The following is an 18175-nucleotide window of genomic DNA, read 5'->3' as shown; positions in this document are numbered from 1 at the left end:
TGCAAGACATCGGGACTTGCGATGTGAATAAGTCACCTGCAGGTAGCTAGTTGTTGAATAAGTCTCGATTAGTTGGGTATCTCTCACTTTTCGCTCTCATCCCATCACATATAAATAAAGGAGGGTCATCTTTGTAACTTTATCCTTTGACAATGCAAGAAAACTCTACAAGTTTGTATATGCACTCTAAAACTTTGAGCTTGGTTGTAAAGTAAATTTCTTTCAATAAAAGAGGCAACTTGCTTCCAAATTTTGTGTTGATTCTATTGGGACTCAAAATTGAACCCCAGATTTTGAGTACCATTGAATAAAAAAATCAAGCCCTTAAGAGCTTTTTAATGCATGTGTACCCAGTTGTTTGTTTGAGGCCTAAGAGGTGTTTAATGTTTCTAACACCTTGCATTCAATGTATTCACTCATCCCATGAAGATAAATTGCCATTCCGAACCATTCTATGAAGTCCCGTTTTGAGCAATGTCCAAATCTGCATTTTTGCCTAAAAGTCAAACAGCGACAGCAAGCCGTGTTTGCAATTGAATATCTTGCACCCAGTAACATTTCATGACTCGTTGCTTTGGGAGTGTTTAGTGTCCATACCAGAGAGCCTATGTTTCAGATTTTGAGTCGTTTCAATATGTTTTGACTAGGTTTTGAATCCCTCAAAGTTGGTCATTTACTGTTGCCATGCTGATGCAAATTGTTCTGAATTCTGGGAGGCCCTGTTTGACTTGTTATAACTTTGACCTAGTTGACCGAAATGATAAAATTCCTTTTGCATTGCATTCTAAAGGTCAGAGACTTACTATGTTTCAATTTTGAGCTTGTGACGAATCCGTTTGATCAGTTTTCGAATGCAATTCCAAATGCAATTTGTAACATTTTACTGGTGTCGAGATGTGCAAAGTTGTCAGCACCCCTGTTTGTGATGTCGTATCTCTGAATACATGATAGATGAGATCGAATGGATTGTACCATTGTGTTGTCCTCTGAAAATACTTTAAGTGTGCCAATTTTCAAAACTTGATGAAACCGTCTGCACACTTTTCCAAGTCCATTCCTTTTGCAAAAACCGCTTCTCTGCCAGTATCTCCAATTTGCAAATTCTGAGTAGCCCACTTTGACCGCTCGCCATTTGCACCCAATAATTCGTCATGAGCCCTAATCGCAGATTTATATTGTCCTCATAACAATGAACCAATGCCCCAGTTTTCGTCTTCCCAAGTGTCAGTTTGACCTATTTTTGAAGCCAAATCCAAACGTCTTTTATGGTTTTCTAACATGTTTGCTTGTAGGCAATTCTAAAAGGGCAACTTCGATAGTCAAATATATTTTGACTGAGAATTCGTCATGAGACGAGATTTGGTAGGTGCAAGAATGCAGAGCAAAGAATCAATAGTTTTCATTTCAAAGCCCGATCATATGTTTTTGTCAATTTTTAAAGTCATTCAAAGGACCTTTTGGCATTAAATCGACAGTTTGCAGATTAATGATAAAATGAGTTTTAATTGATTGTTCAGTAGTTGAACTTGTTTCTAATCAGTATGACGGGTTCAATGGATCAGTTTGGAATATCAGTTGTCCGAAAACGAAAAAAAATTTAGTCGGACCCACTCTGGGGCCAAACTAATTGTATTAGACTGATGAGATATGGGTAATGAAGGTGTTTTTTTTAAGGATTATAAGAAGATTCTTGGAAAGGGAGCTTTTAAGACTGTCTATTGGGCCTTTGATAGATTAAAGGGTATGGAGGTTGCTTGGAACTAAGTGAAAGTCAGAAAGGTCTCCCAAGGTTATGGAGACTTGGAACGCCTATATTCTGAGGTCCATCTACTGAAGACTCTCAGACACAAAAATATTATCAAGTTCTACAACTACTGGGTGGATGCAGAGAACCACCACATAAATATTATAACAGAGATATTCACATTTGAAACCCTCAGGCAATATCGGAAGAGGCATAAACAAGTAGATGTGAGAGCTATAAAAAATTGATCACGACAAATATTGGAGGGTCTTTTATACTTGCATTGTCACAATCCTCCAATTATCCATCATGACTTAAAGTGTGACAACATTTTTGTGAATTGAGGACAAAAGAAAAGGGTATGATTTTCAAAACCCATCGTTGGCATATCCCCTGATCATGGTATTCCCCAAGAAAACGCTCCTCTGTCATGTCTTCTCACAAAACAAGACGCGCATCTGCCACATTACCACATTTACAGTACATCCTGATGAGCTTGGTTGCTACAAAGGCGTTTATCGGAAGACCATTTAATATTATTTGTGCATGGATTTCCTTGCCATTTGAAAGTGATTTCGTGGAGGCACATAACTCCAATGTGCAGGCATAAACGCCTGATTCAATAGGCATTTGATACAATAAATGCATGGCCTCCTTCAGTCAACCCTCATTGCATAATGCTTCAATATCAAAAGGAGTTTTGAAATTGTGCACCAGTTTGTGCAGAAACCTCAAACAATTTTTCCTATAGTACAACCACATTCCATTGTCCACTTGCCAAGTTTGAGTAGCATTTAAACAAAATCATAATCAACAGAAAAACTTATCATTGGTTCATTATGATACACTCACAATTGAGAAGGTTGAAGACCAGATAAATGACTCCAGCACAATAGGAAGCAGAGAAGATTGGAATGAGGAGTAGCGGTTAAAAGAAAAAAGCCGTGGGAGCAAAGCAGGAGCAGAGGAACATGAAGAGCCTGATGAAGAGAAAGCAGAGTGTCATGAGGTTGTCAAAGAAAGGCAGAAGCTAAAGGAATTTGAATATTTGTTGATGACCTAGACAAAGATACTGCTAAGGAAGATATTAGGAAAGTCTTTAATACAGTGGGTGAGATTTTGGAAGTCCAACTTTTGATGAATCCTCAAACTCATCAGAACAAGGGATTTGCATTTATTCAATATGCATCCATTGAACATGCCGGACATGCCTGTTCAGAATTAAAAAATCCACAGATAAAGGGAAAAGTTCGTAGAGTCTCGTCGAGTCAGGACAATGATACCCTTTTCGTAGGGAATGTCTGCGAAACATGAACAAAAGATGCATTGAAAGGAGAAATGGCATCGACCAGAGGATGAAAGGATGCAGCCACGAGTTGTGTCGAGGAGAAAGGGAAAACATAGTTATTTATTTGTCCCACATTGGGCGGACGGAGGAATATTTTCCTTTTTATATACTCCAATACTCATATCTTAGCATGTCTCAAACAAGCAAGGCGTTTGGAAGCACAAGCCCGCAGGGTGGACCCCAACCGGCCAAGAGAGAAAACCAAAGAAATTTTTAATTGGCACACAAATCGAGATAAGGTGCTGACATCACCAGGCGATGTGGAATTGCGAGCAAGTTACAATCTGACAAGTGGCAGATCCGTGGACAAATCGCAGACAGACACATAGCAACCAACTAGCTCAAGATGGATGCGTCGGATGGCGAGATCCGACGGCTGGCACATTACCACTCCGAGAAGATGCAAGGAAGTTAAGCGAAGCCGACAAGTGCCTGGCCGCCACATGGTAGCGGGCCCCGATCTGCGGTGATGTGGCAAGAGCAACTCCTGGCCAATGGTGAAGTGCCACATAGCAGTGACATGTCAGGTGCAAACACAGCAATGAGGTGGCAGTGACAAAGCCATCTAAGAGCCAATGAGAAGCTGCCACATGGTGGTGCTTGGCGGACCAATAGAAAGCTGCCACATGGCAGCCCAGTCAAACAAGGTTGCCCTGAAATGCATGAGTAGGGCAAAAATCGAGATGATTTGAAAAATTGAATTTTTTAATTGTTTTTCAAAAAAATGCTCACGTACTGATTTTAAATTCAAAAGGAGATATAAAGCTAAACTTTGAACCTTAGAAATTTTTTAATTTTTGAAAAATGAGATTTGCAGACTAGAGATTTATAACAGAGGTATATTTTTCAAAATGACTTTCTCCGAGTTTCTGATAAGCAAGTATAGGCATATTATATATCGCTGAAACCGGGAGAAGACGAACTTTCCATTTCTGGAGTTCGTTTTCGCATAGGAAGCCATTTGTTTAGGTTATTCGAGGTTTTCTCCCAGATTCTCAACTTGCAACCGCATTCAGGTATCGAAATTCAAATGTGATTTCTAGCAAGGTAATGAGCTAAATGTGCACAAAAGACAATGAGCATTACCTTAACTGCAAGGTAATGCAGTTAAGGTCGAGTTCAGTTACCTTCAAGTCAGTTAAATCTAGATTTTATCAGCATTTCATGATGCATTTCAGATATTTGAGCAACAAAAGGGTTTTCATCATTCATATGAGATATTTCCATGTTGGTTATAGAATAATGATGAAAACTAAATTAGACCAAATGGGTAGAAAGATGAGAGATGTTCTACAACAACAGAGGATGGAATTTCAAGTGGACACATGTCATCTTTCGATCAAATCCGGGAATTCATTCCTTGTCTATATCTTTTTCTTTCTCATCCATTGTAAGGGTTGGTTCCAGTTTTGGAGAAAAATTACTTACTGCTATGATACCATGTGTGTTTCAATCTTGAGTTTTCTCATATTTATGAAACCAGGGTTCCAGTCTTGATGTGTTCTCATCATTGTGGCACCACATTATTTAGCATATTTTCTCTTGTATGAACAACAATAATGAAGATAACATAGCTAGTTCTGATATGTTAGCCATTTCTATGTTTTAATTTCATGCATCTAAATGTATACTTTCAAAGAAGTGAATACAAATGAGCAGAATCTCTTTAGTTTCATTCTGATTCTCGTCTCCTATCTCTGTAATTTGCAATCTTATTGGTTTAAGGACAAAGAACTGAGACCCATTTGCATCCCCTTAAGGTTGTATGTCTAATGTATTTTGTTGTTGGAACAAAGGGCCAAGTAAATGCTTGATGTGTTTGACAAGATTGTTGGTTATTTTGATAAGGATACTTCATAAGAATGAGGTTTTTATGAACACCGATGTCTGATTCACAAGGTGATAAGATAAGATAATGATATTAATGTCCAACAAAAGACCAAAAAAAGGTCTATGGGACTAAAAGATTACAATAGTGAGCCAAATACCAGCAGAAACACTCAAAGGTGTCCCAAAAAAATGACTAAAACCAAAGCAACAACAACAAAGAAAGAGAGAGAGAGACAGAGAAAACGCTAAGAGAGACTAGGAGTCATTCTTAGGTTAGAAGAAATCAGTCATTGAATGATACAAATGCCGATATGTAGAGGCACTGTAACCCGAGCGAGATCTGACACATCTGAATAGCCTGGTAGATCTAATAGAGCTAGAAGGCCTTTTCACACCACGCAAAGGAGATAATGGTGTAAAAAAGGCAGTAATGAGCTGAGTAGACGAGTGGCAATGCAAAAGCAGTGACTAGATCGTGCTATCACAGAGCGTAATAGCCTTACGAAGATAAAGTGCAAGACATTTCTAATCATAATAGCTAAAAAAGTCATAGAGAGAGAAGCATTCCCAGAACAGACAGAAGAATCTCCCTATGATCTCGTAGTATATAGGGCATTGAAAAAGGAAATGAGCCTCAATCTCCACCTCCCCTAGAGTACAGAGCATACAGATCCATTCCCCACTATCAATATGATGGTCAGTTTGGGGCCGAAGACGATGAGATCCAACTCTAAAAAAACCTAAGGAGATCCACAAGGCATGAGACCACCAGATGTCAAGTCAAACATGCTCATTCAACTCCTGCCAAGAGGGGAGAAGATGAGTAGGGGCATCTAATGAGAATTGAAAAGGGGGGAGATGATCAATATCAATCCCAATCAAACCTGGCAAGAAAGAGGCTTGTGCATACCAACAGCAAGCACGAGAACCAAACTCAACCTTCTCAGTAGAAACAGACGAACAATAAGCTAAATAGGAGTAACGATCACGATCCCTAACATTATCCGCAAACCCACTGAGGCGATGAAGGAACCAAACCAAGTCAAAGATGGCCTTGAGACTGAAGGGATGAGCACCAAACTCAGCTAAAATGACACTATGAGAAGTGAACCTGTGACATCTGATGATTCGCCTCAAAAACAAAGTCTGAACAAGCTCAATCGAAGCCCAATCTGAGCTGAGAAGAGAAGGGCCCCAAACCATAGATCTATAAAGAACAGTCAGCCGCACAAGAGAGTCTAAGAGAGATAGCTTAGACAAGGTATCCTGGAAGTGATGTCTGAAACACCGCTTCTCAAGCAAAGCAAGAGAACCCATACCCTTATTAACTCTGGGCAGAATAGCTAGTCTCATACTAAAACGTGGACCGAAAAACATAAACCCCAGATAAGTGTAGGATGAAGTGATCTCAATCTCCTGACCCTGAAAAATGAAGTGGAGATGAGAGGTCTTTAAGAAATTAAAGACCATGACCCGAGTCTTACCCAAGTTAACCATAAGCTGTCGATGATCACAAAATGAAGCCAAACCATCAAGAAGTCTCTGTAACCTATTTGGAGAGGAAGCAAGAAGAACCACATCATTCGCAAAAAGAAGGATGGAGATCAGAACCTGATGAAGATAACATACATCCCCAGGGACCGAAGACTTCAAGAGGAAGTCCTCAAGCTCATCAATATATAACCCAAACAAGGTAGGAGAGAGAGGACAACACTACTTAACCCCAATGGTGCTATGGATCAGATATGAGAAACCCTCAGGAGTCCTAAATCTGCCAATCACAGTCTCATACAGTCTCATAATAGCGATACGTAACATCTCAGAGATACCGACCTCTCTAAGTCTCTCAAACAGAGCCACCCTAGCAACAAAATCAAAAGCTTTGTAGAAATCAACAAAGCAACAATAAACCTTCTCCAATCTATGTCTGGCCTCCTCAATAATAGACCGTAGAGTGAAAATGCAATCCATAGTCTAATAATCAGCCTAAAAACCAACCTGCCCTCTAGCCCTACAACCTTTCCTGTCTAGCTCTGTAGAAAGCATAGCATTAAGGGCTGTCACATACAATTTGGCAAAGGTGTGTCCAATCATGATAGTTTTGTAGTTCCCCGGATCTGAGATAGGACCGGTCTTGTGAATGGATAAATCAAATGCCTAGACCAAGAGGTCAAGAAACTAGTGTGAATCACTCTATTGAAAAGAATAGAGAGATAGGGGCCGAGAACTGAGGAACCAAACTTGAAAAGCTCTGCCTAGAAACCCTCCTCGTCAACAACTGTACTACACTTCATGGATCTGATCGCCTCATAAATGTGGGAGGGGGTGAAAAGGCAGGTGAAAGGAGGTGAAGAGGGGTGGATGGAAGGTTGCCCAGGAATGTCATAAAGAGCCATGGTGTGAAAGGTAAGAGAACGAAAGTTGAGAGTGGAGGGTGGAGGGGAGTTATAGGGGAAAAAAGTGCGCCAAAAGAGTTGGGGATTGCGGATCAGCGTGGAGCAAAGAGATTTGCACTTAAAAGCAGCAAAGTTACGCTTCTTACTCTGAAGAAAGTGGAGTTAAGATGAGCAAATGTGGGCAAAATCAGTGGAGTGAGCCACAAAAGCAAAACGCATAAAACGATGGAAAGATTTGCAGTCTGAATCAAACCACTGGTTCATAGGGCAAGTATTACGGCATTTGCTGCAAAGGGGCAAGGAAGTACGATGCGGAATGGAATACATCATTGATATCACAGATGTATGTGTTTGATTCATGAAATTGCCCAATAGATAAGGCACTAATCAGTTACAAGATCACTGATTCTTACTGCTGCATATTTGGGGTCTTGCTAAAATCAACATCATTAATCAAATGTATTTCCCTTTAATGTTGAAGAACTGAAAAGGGTGCCCTCACTTAGCTTATCAATTTCTTAGGTCATGTTATTTGCTATTCCATGTCTGAGATCTGTGCATAAGTATTAGAAGATTAAGGGTTTTATCTGCTTTGTCAAGATTCAAGTGTATGTTTTAGCATTGGTACCATATAAATGAGTCTGAGGTACACCCACCCAGGTTTTGCAAAGCCTAAAGTAGAAGAAGGGTCCAGCCTTACAGTTAGCCCAGTGTCTGAAATGGTATGTTGAGGATGGGAAGTAGCTACCCCTAGATGTATCTTATTCTCATCGGGGTAATTTGGAACCGTGTTGTTTCAAAACACCAACAAATTCAAAGTGTTATATGACGACATTTTCTGGATATTGATTGTGAGCTTTGTGCTTCGTTCAAGAGGTATTTGAACTCAATCTTGCAGACTTTGAGCTGTATATTGCGTCCTTGTTTCAAAACTGGTCTTGCAGACTTTGAGCTTCTTATCAAGTCTGAGATTAACATAGGACACTCCAGCTAAGGAATTGCCTGCAGAATTTGTGTTGTTTCATTTTCTTCGTTTGTCCATGCAAGGTGGAATATTTGTTGGAGACTTTGAGTTGTACATGTGTTTCATTCTTGTGCTCAAAATCTCATAGAGCCATGGAAAGTCTTTTGAGCTTTCATAAGTTACTAGGTTACATAAAATGTTGGTACATTGAAGATTATTCTTCTAATCTTTTGTTTATCGGAATTATTGCTCCAATAAATACTTGTAATAAGTGAATTACATCATTGATTAAAGATTTTGTTGTAATCATAACATCTATTCTAAAAATAGAGAATAGGTTGAATATCTCACCCTAATTTAGCTTATTATAGTAGTTAAGTGTTTTGTTGATTCCAATAGCAATAAGAAGGGGGAGCCTTACCTTAAAAGTAGGAGAGACTACTTCTCACACAGTATAGCTGGAACCACTATTTTGCAATTGGTCCTTAAAAACTACTGGTTGCAAAATATCCACCCAACAGTTTTTGGCAACTTTGATGGGGACATAATACGCGTTTGAAAGCCTCACACTTTCATTTGAAGTATACCCATGTCATATTCATTGCATATTTGTTTCTTGTATTTAAAGCTTTCACCAATGACATGTAAATGACTATCAAAGGTCCTTGAGAAAGCGCTTTTGGTCCACTAAAGCTAGTTCTTTCTCTACATGCTCTTCCTGATGGCTCACGAAAGAATTTTCCAAAGTTTTTTGATGATGAACAGCAACATCCTGACGAACATATTGTTGTTTTTTACATTGCATGCGATGTTCATGTTGTTGAACATGAGGATGTGTCTACAAGGCTATTTGTGGAAACTCTCCAAGGTGTGGTTGCTGACTGGTTTTACCATCTTGCACCACAGACTATCACAAATTGGGCTACTCTCATAGCCAAGTTTGAAGCAAGGTTCAAGCCTCCTAAAGATGCTTATGCTTTGTTGGCTCAAATTACCCATTTTGAAGCTAATGAGGCACCATAAATGTATGCAGCAGCAGCATCCTGAAACTGAGGCTAGTGATCTTGTGATTATCTTCCATGAAAAGGAAGCAAGCATTCTCAGAAAGTCGTCGATGAAAAGAAGGCTGAAAATCATCCTTTTGATATTAAGTGAATGAAGATAATCATGTTTTTTAGACATGAAAAGATAGACATGCATGGAAGTCCTAGTCAAGTTGAAAAGGGTGCATTTGTGTCTCAAGGTCATGAACTTGAACACACTATGCATAAAAGAACTATACACAAGCTTGACAAAGGTCTTTTCATAAACAATTCAATTTTTCCCAAGTCTGGAGTTTGTGGGTAGCATACTAACGTATGCAGTACAGTCATATCTTCATCTGAACCACATGAGCAAAAACTTTACAATCAGCCTGAGGTTGCCATGGTGATGAACCAGTTGTTCAAGTTGCAGCATGCAAGAAGAATTTAATCTCTATAAGATCAAGGAGATGGCCCGTAAGACATCTTGCTTGGTTGGAGGCCAACAGAAAGTTATCAATTCCACTTGTACCTGAGCATGTGGATACTTTTGAAGAAAAAACCAAAGAAGCATGTTTAATTCAGCAAGAACAGATTGGATCCATGGACTCATCTTGGGGCAGCAGTACATTTGATTCATTTGAAGACGAAGATGAATTTATTCATCTTTTCCAAGGAGTTTTACATCAAACTTTGGTATCATTGCTCATGCATCTATACAAAGTTGCCTGTGAACATTAAAGTTGCTGCAAGATGCTAAAGAAAGGCAGCTATTTTGTCGAGCCCATCAATGGCTTCGTTTGAGAGGTTTCAATTTTTGGCTGGTTTTGTTTAGGTTAGATTTTTGTTTTCAATGAGTGCACTTGCACAATTTGTGTTTTTGTTTTAACTAGATTGTTTTGCATCGGTCGTGTCATGCTTTTTGTCATCTTGTCTCTTCGATGCTCGACTCTGCAGCCCACCAAATATAAAGGCACTTGGAGATTTTGGATTGAATGAATGACAAATTTTTTTAACATCCACGAGGCCAAAGCAGCCGATGGGACCACCTAGAAAAACACGCCACCCGAAAAGGGTGAGAGGACCCTAAGCCTTTTGAAACTGCTTATTTAGGTCCATTCTTCTACGATGAATGTTGATCATTAAATTTGCTGTCCTATCTAGCTGTGTTTCCTCCAAAATAGAATCCAAATTGTCGGTTGTAAGGATATCCCTGTAGCTGGAGCAGATGTCAAAGTATGCTGGGCACTCCATGATAAAATGTCAATATGTCTCCACCACTCCCATGTTGCAAAATAAACATATTCTTTCCTGCCATTCTTCCTTTGGTAGTGTCCATCTATTCGTTTCACACCTCAAGTGATGAGAGCCCATTCTAAGTTGCACTAGTTGTTGATTCTACTACCTACACTTGTTCCTACAATTGAAGGTAGTTCCCTAGTCAAAGCTAGTTGTTGTCCTCAAATTTTAACTCTCGCAATTGAGACTCCCATGTATAATTGGATCCAAAATCATGGTTCTCTCTAAGATAGACATTTTGAGATCAAATTTTGAAGGCAATTGATTACATCATGCCTTGTCCTTAGTTTTTCATCGTTTTGGCATTGTTTTTGGAGATTTTCATAGAGTTTTTCTTAGATTTCTTTGCAGCTTTGGGCTTCTTTTCCCTACAAGTGCTCAAAAAATCTTGAGTTTTCAATTGATTTTCCTTCTTTGAATCGATTGACTTTGTTTTGTTTGTTTGTATCTTAGATCTTTCATTTTGTTCAGGTTTTAAGTTTTTGAGCCATTTCAAGTTTAAATATATGTTGTATTTAAAGAAAGAATGAAGAATATGTTACTAGCAATCAAGGTTTTAAATCCCAACTACAAGTAATATTCTTTAAAGTTTCTAAAAGCATGATCATATAACGTTAATTTTTATTTTTAAGTTCGACTTAATCGATTGGACTTAATTTTTTATCAAATAAATTTTACTTGCCTATTCCAAGTTATATTTAAAAGTCACTTGTTTTTAATACTTCCACTCGAGATTCTAAAACCTTATTGCAATTAAAGCATTACTTTGAAATGACTTGCAATTAAGGCCAAAAAGTCCAACGTTAGTCTTGAATGACATAAAAGACATTTACAACACTTGCAATAGAGATTACAAGCCTGCCCCAATTGCTAAAGTGGTAGTTTCATTTTACATTCAACTTGTAAAATGTTGAATAAACCACAAGTAGTGTTTTAACTTGTGAAAACTAAAACTAAACCCGACTCTCTTCATAGTTGCCTTTTTTAACGTAAGATGCAAATATTTACTTGCAATATGAACTATGAAACCCGATTAAACTTATATCATCATTTTTGGAGACGAATGAAAATTTTTAATGTGTTGACACTTGTAGTTGGGTTCAAAAGCTCAATTACAAGTAGAGGAACTTGTAAAAATTGAAACAAAAGCCGACTCGTATCCTCTCTTCCCTTTGGGATTTTATTTCTTGCGTACGTGATTCAAGTCTAGGATTTTGGTTGGAAGAAGTCCATCAAAGGAAATTTTCCGGCATCCTTGTTCCCTTTATCACCATTTTCAAGCAAATACTAAGAGACGTCTTCAATGTTGAGGTCTTCTATTTGCATTTGATTTGAAATACAACAAAACGCCTATATCGGCTCGTTTTGGGGGGAATTCCTTGCATGATTGTTGAGCGTTTTTCTTCCCAGTGTCCTTACTAGTCATGTTTTTGGCATCTCCCTACAAATTTCGCATTACATATACCAAATATGTCATTGTTTGATATTTGCAAGTCATTTTGTATATATTGCATTTGTTTTAGGAATGTTTTATTCACCATACACTTGCATTTACGGTTTATGATGCCATTTTCTTCATTTTAATCTCATGGTTTTCTTTTTATAGTTGTCTTCTAAGATCTTCATGGTCATTTTTGAATGTTTATATATTTAAAAATTGATTGTTCCAAGTCTTGTGCATGATTGATTTTACAAGAAGTTACAAATCCCAATACAATGTATATCTTCTCATTAAGTTGCAAGAGCCAAAAGATCTTTCTAAAGTTTGATCTTCCAAAGCATGAGTTCCTCCCCACTTCTAATTAGGATTGTAAAACCCAATTACAAGTCCATTTTGCCAAAGAAAAGATGAGTTTTCCCCTACTTGCAATCAAGATTTTAAAACTTGATTGCAAGTTTCTCAAGCAAAAAAGGAAGTTTTCCGTACTTATAGTCGGGATTCCAAAACCCAATTGCAAGTAAAAGTATTTTCCTCAGAGCACATGTAATCGGGTTTCTAAATCCCAATTACGAGAAGTTGCCTTCCACTGTCTATTTATAAGCATTTGAAAATTGAACTTGCCATTGTTGATTCCAAATGCATATGAATTATCCACTTGCAATGCCCATCAAAAATCTCGAAGTCCCTCATGGGCCTCATTTTGCAAGTAGATTTCAATGTTGGAGCTTGGCGCAAGGAAGAACGTCATGACAAGGCCGAACAAGGGGATCAATAAGTGAAAGGAGTGATAGAGAGCATAGAACGCTTTCAATATAGATATGGGAAGATGCTCTATCAACGATAGTTACTATGATGCAAAACAATTCGGAAGGTGGACCCTATATTGGGATAGAATATTTTGACTGTGTCTGGAATCTTCAAAGTGCTAGCATCCTATAGCAGTATAAAAATGTGACAAAGGAAGATGTAAATAGGTGTTGTATCTCATGAAACACTTAAAATAATTTTCATTATCTATTTGCAATTTCAAGCAAGGGAATTGCCTAAAAAAATTGTGTTGCTTTGTTTTCTATGTTTGAGAATGCAAGGTGGAATACATGTCGAAGACTTTGAGTTGTACATGTTTTCATTCTTGTTCTCAAAATCTCTCAAGGAGCCATGGAAAGACTTTGAGCTTTCATGAGTTTCTAAGTTGCGAATTCCAGACCTAGTGGTGATTAAGGCACGAAAAGAGGCAGTCCTCAGTGACATGGACAATGTGGAATCAATTGTACCTAGTGCTTGTGCACTTGCATGGACAAGTAGATTAGATCACATAAGTTCAGAAAAAAAAACACACTAAAGAAAGAAATGAAAAATGAAAAAAATTAAATCAAGTTTATGGAAAAGGTTCGAAAGCAGCATAATTTAGCTAAGCTTCGTTTAGCAACACTTCATAATTTCAATGCCCACAGAGTCAAAGATTTAGTGGAAAACCATGTGTTTGAATTGTGTCTGTTAAGCGAACAATTAAGTCAATTTAAGCAACTTCGCAGCATATTGTCATCAAAAGGTGTGTTTGTATGTGTCAAAAAAGCAGTTCATAATAGAAATGATGAAAACCATAAAAAATAATTTGCTTGTTGAACTAACCAAGTTCCTGATGAAACCTTGAAAGGAATTCACCACCTACTTTTGCTAGCTCCTCAAATTGTATAGTTCTGCCATAAAAACATCATATTCAAAGATCAACAGCATCAAATAAACCATTTGGTTTGAAAGGGCAATTGCTTATATGACTAATTTATATTTAGTAACATTAATTTTTGTATGCAAGGATCAATTTGACTGAAAGAAAATACTAGTACAACTGATCCAATCATGCAAATGTTTCATTATGAAATAAAACTGGATAGCAGAATATAGATTCAGACAAAAGAATAAAATTTAAATAGAATACTACTTAAAATAATCCAATTCTTGACAAGATCTTCATTGTTCGTAAATCAAATAGACAAAGATTACATTTTGGAGCTCCAACATGTTATCGAATACATGATTCTATGACACCTTTTGAAAGGATTCCCAGGTTGAATGTATGAAGATGTGCTCATGATCAATATCATTTCTTGGCAAAAAAATGATTATAAAGTTCAATAATAAAAGAACAATGTAGCACTGAACACAAAAAAGTGTTTTGAAGATCATGTAATAGGCATAAGATGACAAGCAAACATCACATTTTATTCAAAAAGCTTAGGATTTCTCAAGGATACTCGTTCAGTTCTGTCAAAAACGCAACAACACTGGTTGCAGCCTATCCTTCCTGAAATGGGATTCTTTGCTTTCAAGCATCATCTACGAATGCGGGGAGCAGAGAAAATACAAAAAAGTAGCACTAAAGTGCATTGATATCCCTACATGAAAAAGCATTGTGTGATGTATTTATGGAAACTTCACTATTTTTCCACAAGAAAATGAATACAATAAGATGAAACTAGAGCCTGCATAAGTGTGCCATCAAAATAATCTGCTCAACTTTATGATATGCTATGTATCATTTTACGGCACGAGAACTCCAAGAAAATTTGAAAATCAGGATGTTGCCGAAGTGACAGACCTTTTAAGGTAATTACCGTCATCAAAGTGGCTTGTTGTTTGAAACATTGTAAAGTGTTCTTGAGAGCTTTCCTACAAAATCCGTGCAATAATGTTCACGTAGTATCTAGATTAACCATGCAGGTTCAATAAATGACCTTCTTGAGCCACGCCATAAAACTGAGAGCCATAATAACAATATAATTATTATAATAATATAAAGTAATAAGGAAGGAAGCTGACCTTTTAAGGATGGGGATATCTTTTGAAAAATATGTAAACACTAAATATCCAGTTTGCTATTACTAGATAAATATGCAGTTGCCACTGCTTCCAATCGCTAATTAAAATTTCAGTTCTGAGAGAACCAAGTTATTCGAATCATCACTTGCAAACGAATTAGATAATTTTTAACTGACTGTTATATCTGCTGATAAAGCAGTTCTTCTGTTATGCTGGATATCAGGTCCCTGCAGTTTTAAACTCCATTGCTCTAATGTCTATTACCAATGCTGAAAATCAATGCTGAGAATTCCATTCCCAAGTCTATTTTGTGAGTGGATTATTTGCATTCATTGGCACGTAATAAATGAAATAAACGCCTTCTTTTTTTAAAACTACAAAGCATGAAACTTTTTATAACAAGCATATAATACTATATTCATGTGTCATGAAATGAACATGGAAATTCAATATATAATAGCATAAATATCAGGAACCAAATTTCTAGTGCCTTGTGTCTTTCTACTAATCGAGTTCAACTTTAATTTAGCTAACAAGAACATATGCATGCACTTTTTTTCGCCTAAGCTTTTCTCTATATAGTTATCCTACTTACATTTTGGAATTTTTAGCATCATACATTTCATTACTGGATATCCATAACTCCTTTTTACGATGACAGAGCAACCAAAAAATAGCAACATTTCTATTTGAAAAAGAAAAATTGTCTCACGTTAAAAAAGATAGCAAAAGCAGGAAATATTTTGACTACCTAATAGATGTAATGAATGCAGCATTTATATGACTTCTTTAATCATTTTTTCATCAATCCAGAACTCCTGGCAACCGAGACAACTAGGGATCTTCTAGAAGCTATTCAGAATGTTGCAGGGGCCTCCAGAAATCTTAATTTATTATGGATTTTTGAAGTCCCTAGGACATGCTATGATTTTTCCCTTCCTCTAATGGCCAACCGGGGTACTTACAGGAGTTATTGATCGAGCAAAAATGGAGTATATCACAAACACGACGTCATCCCAGGGGCAGCTAGGGTGCTCCTTTTGTGACTGGGGATGGGAGGAGAATGCTCCATATCGCTTCTCAGATACCTAAAAAAATTAGATACTCCAAATTGTATGTAGGCTCAAGGGTAGGAAGCGTTCCCAACAAACAACAATTGTAGGCTAAGGAGCAATAGGAAGTTTGATAAGCATAATCCTCACAAATTTAAAACAGTATGTCAAAATAGGTGCCTGGAAGTTCTGTTCTGATTTTCTTTTGGCAAGTGAAGCCTGAAAGCAAGTTGGCGTAAGGACTGAATAAACTAGACCCTCCACTGTAGGTTTCCTTTTCCAATATGACCAAAGCAAAGATGATTCATAATAAGACAGGCAGGAACGATTAAGGTTCATTTTTTCCTTTCCACCATGAGTCATAATAAGACAGGCAGGCACAATTTAGATTTAGATTTTCTTTTACTCGTGCCTTGTCACAAAAAATCATAATCACATCCGAACCAATTTAATCCATTTGCTTCCTCTTCGATCTTTTCTCTGCTTAAATAACTGTATGAGAATTTCCAAACTGCTTCACTGACTGCTAATTGAATTTCAATTTGATGCTACAGCTCATTTTTATGCTTTCCATTTACATCTAAATTTTGTGTGATCGAGAACTGTGATCAAATAATACATTTCAAAAGTAAATTTATACAGGATAAGAGATGGTTGTCAAATAGTTCAAAGTTCAAGGAAATTCGACATATCAAGGAAATAAGTATGCCAATTAAGCAACCAAAAAACAATAAACACAAATTAATGCTCTTTTCCTACAATTTATAAACAGAGCAGAGCAAGCGTACCAATACACAATGAAAGATGTGCAACTACAAGCACTTAGAGGCTTACGGCTAGCCAATGATAGAACTTAGAATCACAAAGAATCATTCTTAAAGTCTAGAAAACTCACTTCAGTGATGGTAAATAAGAACAAGGAGTGTCTTTCAATAAAGGGTAAATTCAGAAAGGCGAGCTGAAGCAGTTGATCAAACCCACATGAAAAAGCAATAAATTGAAAAAACATAAAAACACTTTTCATTAGAGGTTGAGCGAACTTTGCCAAAAATGTCCTGAACATTTCATGTGAAGCCATGTACATCTTCGACAAATCAGTCTCTCCATATCCCGTTCTCCTGCAAATCGCAATCTTCATAATTAACCGTTGAGAGAATTATGAACAGATCCAAACAACAAAAAGGTAAATATGTTAAAACATAAGAAGTTGCAGAGAGCGTTGGGTCGTTTTCAAGTTTTGAGTTTATTTGCATCTAATGGCTCCAGAATTGGCGTCCTAACATTAATTTTCAGAGTGATGCAGGAGTTATCCCTGATGAGTTATAAGTAATCACAACTTCTGAAGATTAAGGCAATTCACATACTTGAAGCCGAGATTGGGATCTCCTACTCAAGTTTTAGTTTTACTTCTTACGCGAGAAGGAAAAGAATTTTTGGAAAGAAATCAAAAATTGCGGACTAACCCTTCGATACTTCAAATTGTAAGCAAGACTACACATAACAGCAAATCAAGCACGTGCCAATTTGAACAAACTAGCTCTCTTCATTGTTGTAAATGACAAATATTTGGGAAAAAGAAAAGATTATGAAAGTTGCTTGCCATTTTCAGCAACGTCACTCACTTTGCACAAGACATAATCCGTGAAAATGCAGTCTCAAAATCAACAAGCGCGAATACCAAAAGATACAATGCTGGAAACGTTCCCTTGCAGATAATAAAAAGTCCTAAGGCAAAGCATGGACAAACGAAAATGGATCTTTCAGTGACTGTGAGTGCATAAATTTCAGTCCGATCCTTCAAGCGTATATGAAAATAATCAATACCCTCTCTCTAATAGTTCAATACTCTTCGAAAGGGTGCCAGACAAATGACTTATGGGGGGCGATTACTTCGCCCTAGCAAGAGCTCTGCGAGAGCTTCGGTCGCTGTCTTGGGATAATTAATAGTGTACAAAAGATTTTTGAGTTTAAAACAAGAGACGTAATGTGTCATAGTTCATAGTTCCTGCTAATGCATAATGGTTGTAGAGGTGTAGATTAGTGAGAATCTAAATCAACATAATGGTTGTAGAGGTGTAGATTAGTGAGAATCTAAATTAACATTATGAATGCATTATTTTTGTGTAGAAATGCACTTCTGATTTGATAGGATTACTCATATTTTATAGTCAAAATAAAATCATGATTATAATAAAAAATTAAAATATATTATATTTTAATAAATGAAACTAAGAATTTAATTTTTATATTAAAACAAAA

General features: G+C 37.1%; 1 protein-coding gene across 7 annotated transcripts in view; it reads right to left on the bottom strand.

Annotated features, from left to right (window-relative positions):
* LOC149551630 (FAD-binding protein) overlaps positions 1-17921 on the bottom strand; it is a 139511-nt gene extending 121590 nt beyond the window's left edge. For 4 of the 7 annotated variants that reach the window (XM_089787130.1, XM_089787131.1, XM_089787134.1 and 1 more), the window contains exons 1-3: positions 17539-17921; positions 16957-17034; positions 13677-13744 (exon numbers count right to left, since the gene is read on the bottom strand). In XM_089787130.1, coding sequence (XP_089643256.1) covers positions 13677-13744; positions 16957-17034; positions 17539-17552 — 160 coding nt within the window. In that variant the 5' untranslated portion in view covers positions 17553-17921. Of the gene's footprint in view, positions 1-13676; positions 13745-16956; positions 17035-17516 lie in introns of all 7 variants that reach the window. The other 3 variants (XM_089787133.1, XM_089787135.1, XM_089787136.1) reach the window with 3 other exon arrangements.
* Positions 17922-18175: the final 254 nt, after the last annotated feature.

Source organism: Cupressus sempervirens, chromosome 6, assembly GCF_028749045.1.
Source record: "Cupressus sempervirens isolate cs-2001-9-10 chromosome 6, ASM2874904v1, whole genome shotgun sequence".
Lineage (NCBI taxonomy): Eukaryota > Viridiplantae > Streptophyta > Pinopsida > Cupressales > Cupressaceae > Cupressus > Cupressus sempervirens.
Note: the sequence above shows the minus strand (reverse complement) of the source record. Positions and strands in the feature narration are given on the sequence as shown.